This window comes from Priapulus caudatus, unplaced genomic scaffold, assembly GCF_000485595.1.
Source record: "Priapulus caudatus unplaced genomic scaffold, Priapulus_caudatus-5.0.1 Scaffold789, whole genome shotgun sequence".
Lineage (NCBI taxonomy): Eukaryota > Metazoa > Priapulida > Priapulimorpha > Priapulimorphida > Priapulidae > Priapulus > Priapulus caudatus.
The window spans coordinates 122,900-124,798 of record NW_014577850.1 but is presented as its reverse complement, the minus strand read 5'-3'; the positions used below and the strand labels follow the sequence as shown (position 1 = coordinate 124,798).

Sequence of the window (1,899 nt, the reverse complement as noted above, 5' to 3'; positions counted from 1 at the left end):
CATAATATACAATCATATACATACAGTCCATGAGGCAGTAGACGCGGTAGCTGTAGTATACAGGTACACATAATATACAATCATATACATACAGCCCATGAAGCAGTAGACGCGGTAGCTGTAGTATGCAGGTACACATAATATACAGTCATATACATACAGTCCATGAGGCAGTAGACGCGGTAGCTGTAGTATACAGGTACACATAATATACAGTCATATACATACAGTCCATGAGGCAGTAGACGCGGTAGCTGTAGTATACAGGTACGTACAGGTTACAGTATACACACACACACGCACGTACAGCCCATGAGGCAGTAGCATGCACGTATGTATCATACGCACACGCACACACACACAGCACATGAGGCAGTAGACGCGGTAGCTGTAATATACAGGTGCGTACGTACAGATCATACACACGCACACTCACACATACAGATACATATATACACGCACTCACACTCACACATATACAGCCCATGAGGCAGTAACTGTAATATACAGGTACGTACAGGTGATACTGAAAGGTAGCTATAACACACACGTATTTATAGTTTATACACACACACACACTCACACGCATGCGCACGCACCCACGCATACGCATATGCACACACGCACACAAGCACACGCACACGCACACGCACACAAGCACACGCACACGCACACAAGCACACAAGCACAAACACGCACGCACGCACGCGCACATGCACAAGCACACGGACACACACGCACACGCACACACAAACATACACACGCACACAGGCGGACGACACCACAGTTCTAACTTGCTGTGACTCTCCCCCGTCTAGCGTCCCCCGTCAGCGTACCTCGCCTTGTCGAAGTGCTTGCCCGTGTATGCCATGCCGGCAGCGCAGCTCAGCCCCTGTCCCAGCGAGCCGGTCGCCACGTCAACGAACGGCAGCGTCTGCAACGATGACATCACATGTGGCGCGCGTCAGCTATGCTCACACACTCCCTCACTCGCTTCCAGCTGACATGTGTCACCGACAATTGTTGCCAATTGTATCGTATCAACTATCATACGTCTTAATCGTAATGCTAATCTAAGACTTTATAAATTAATCTCATTTTAAAATTGACGTGGAGAGTGCGAGGCAAGTGTTACATTTTACGCGATGAGTAATTTTAGGGTGGCAGGCAGCAAGTTGAAGAGGGGGCACAAAGGCAAATGGCTTTATCAGAGAAAGGTCATCAAGGCTACTTTTTTTTAAACATGTTTTTACTATGAGAGCTGTCACATGTGTTTGAAGGCAGATACTGCGCATTATTATACATTTGTTCTTTCAAATGAACTTTTCTGGTGACATTTTATACCGCGTTCACACGGTAATGGTTTGGCTCGAGCTAAATGGGCTAAATTTGGCTCAGGTTAAATTTGGCTCGAGCCGGTTTGAGTCGGAGCGTTCACACGTACGCAAGTGAATACTGTCTGTCAAATTCAAATTCAAATTCAAATAAATTTTATTGCACAAATATCTCACAGATACTTTGGCAGTATGTCGCGAGATGTGTACGATGCAGTGTTTACTTCCGTTCCGAGTTTAATTATCAATCTTGAAAACATGCATCCTGATCAAATTTATCGAATTTTTATATTGTTTTGGACTTTATTACGTCGAAGTACACGTTTGACACTGGTGGCATCTACCACTCTACCGATTTAGCTGGTGCTAAAATTTGGCTCGGGCCTGGTCAGACGTTTTCGATGGGACCAAATGTGCTCGTGCTAACTCGGCACGGCCCCGAAAAACCGTCCATGTGAACGCTCGGCTCGAGCCAAATTTGGCGCGGGCCTAATCAGGCTCGGGCTAAAAACGTCCGTGCGAACGCGCCTTTAGACTCCAAACTACCTGCCTACCCTACTGCTGG

At 46.7% G+C, this 1,899-nt stretch overlaps 1 protein-coding gene across 1 annotated transcript in view; it reads right to left on the bottom strand.

The window, feature by feature from the left end:
- Positions 1-1,899, bottom strand: part of LOC106813541 (transketolase-like) — a 22,091-nt gene that overhangs the window by 10,490 nt on the left and 9,702 nt on the right. Inside the window, exons 4-5 of the mRNA XM_014817703.1 lie at positions 837-934; positions 363-388 (exon numbers count right to left, since the gene is read on the bottom strand). Of these exons, the coding sequence (XP_014673189.1) occupies positions 363-388; positions 837-934 (124 nt within the window). The remainder of the gene's footprint in view (positions 1-362; positions 389-836; positions 935-1,899) is intronic.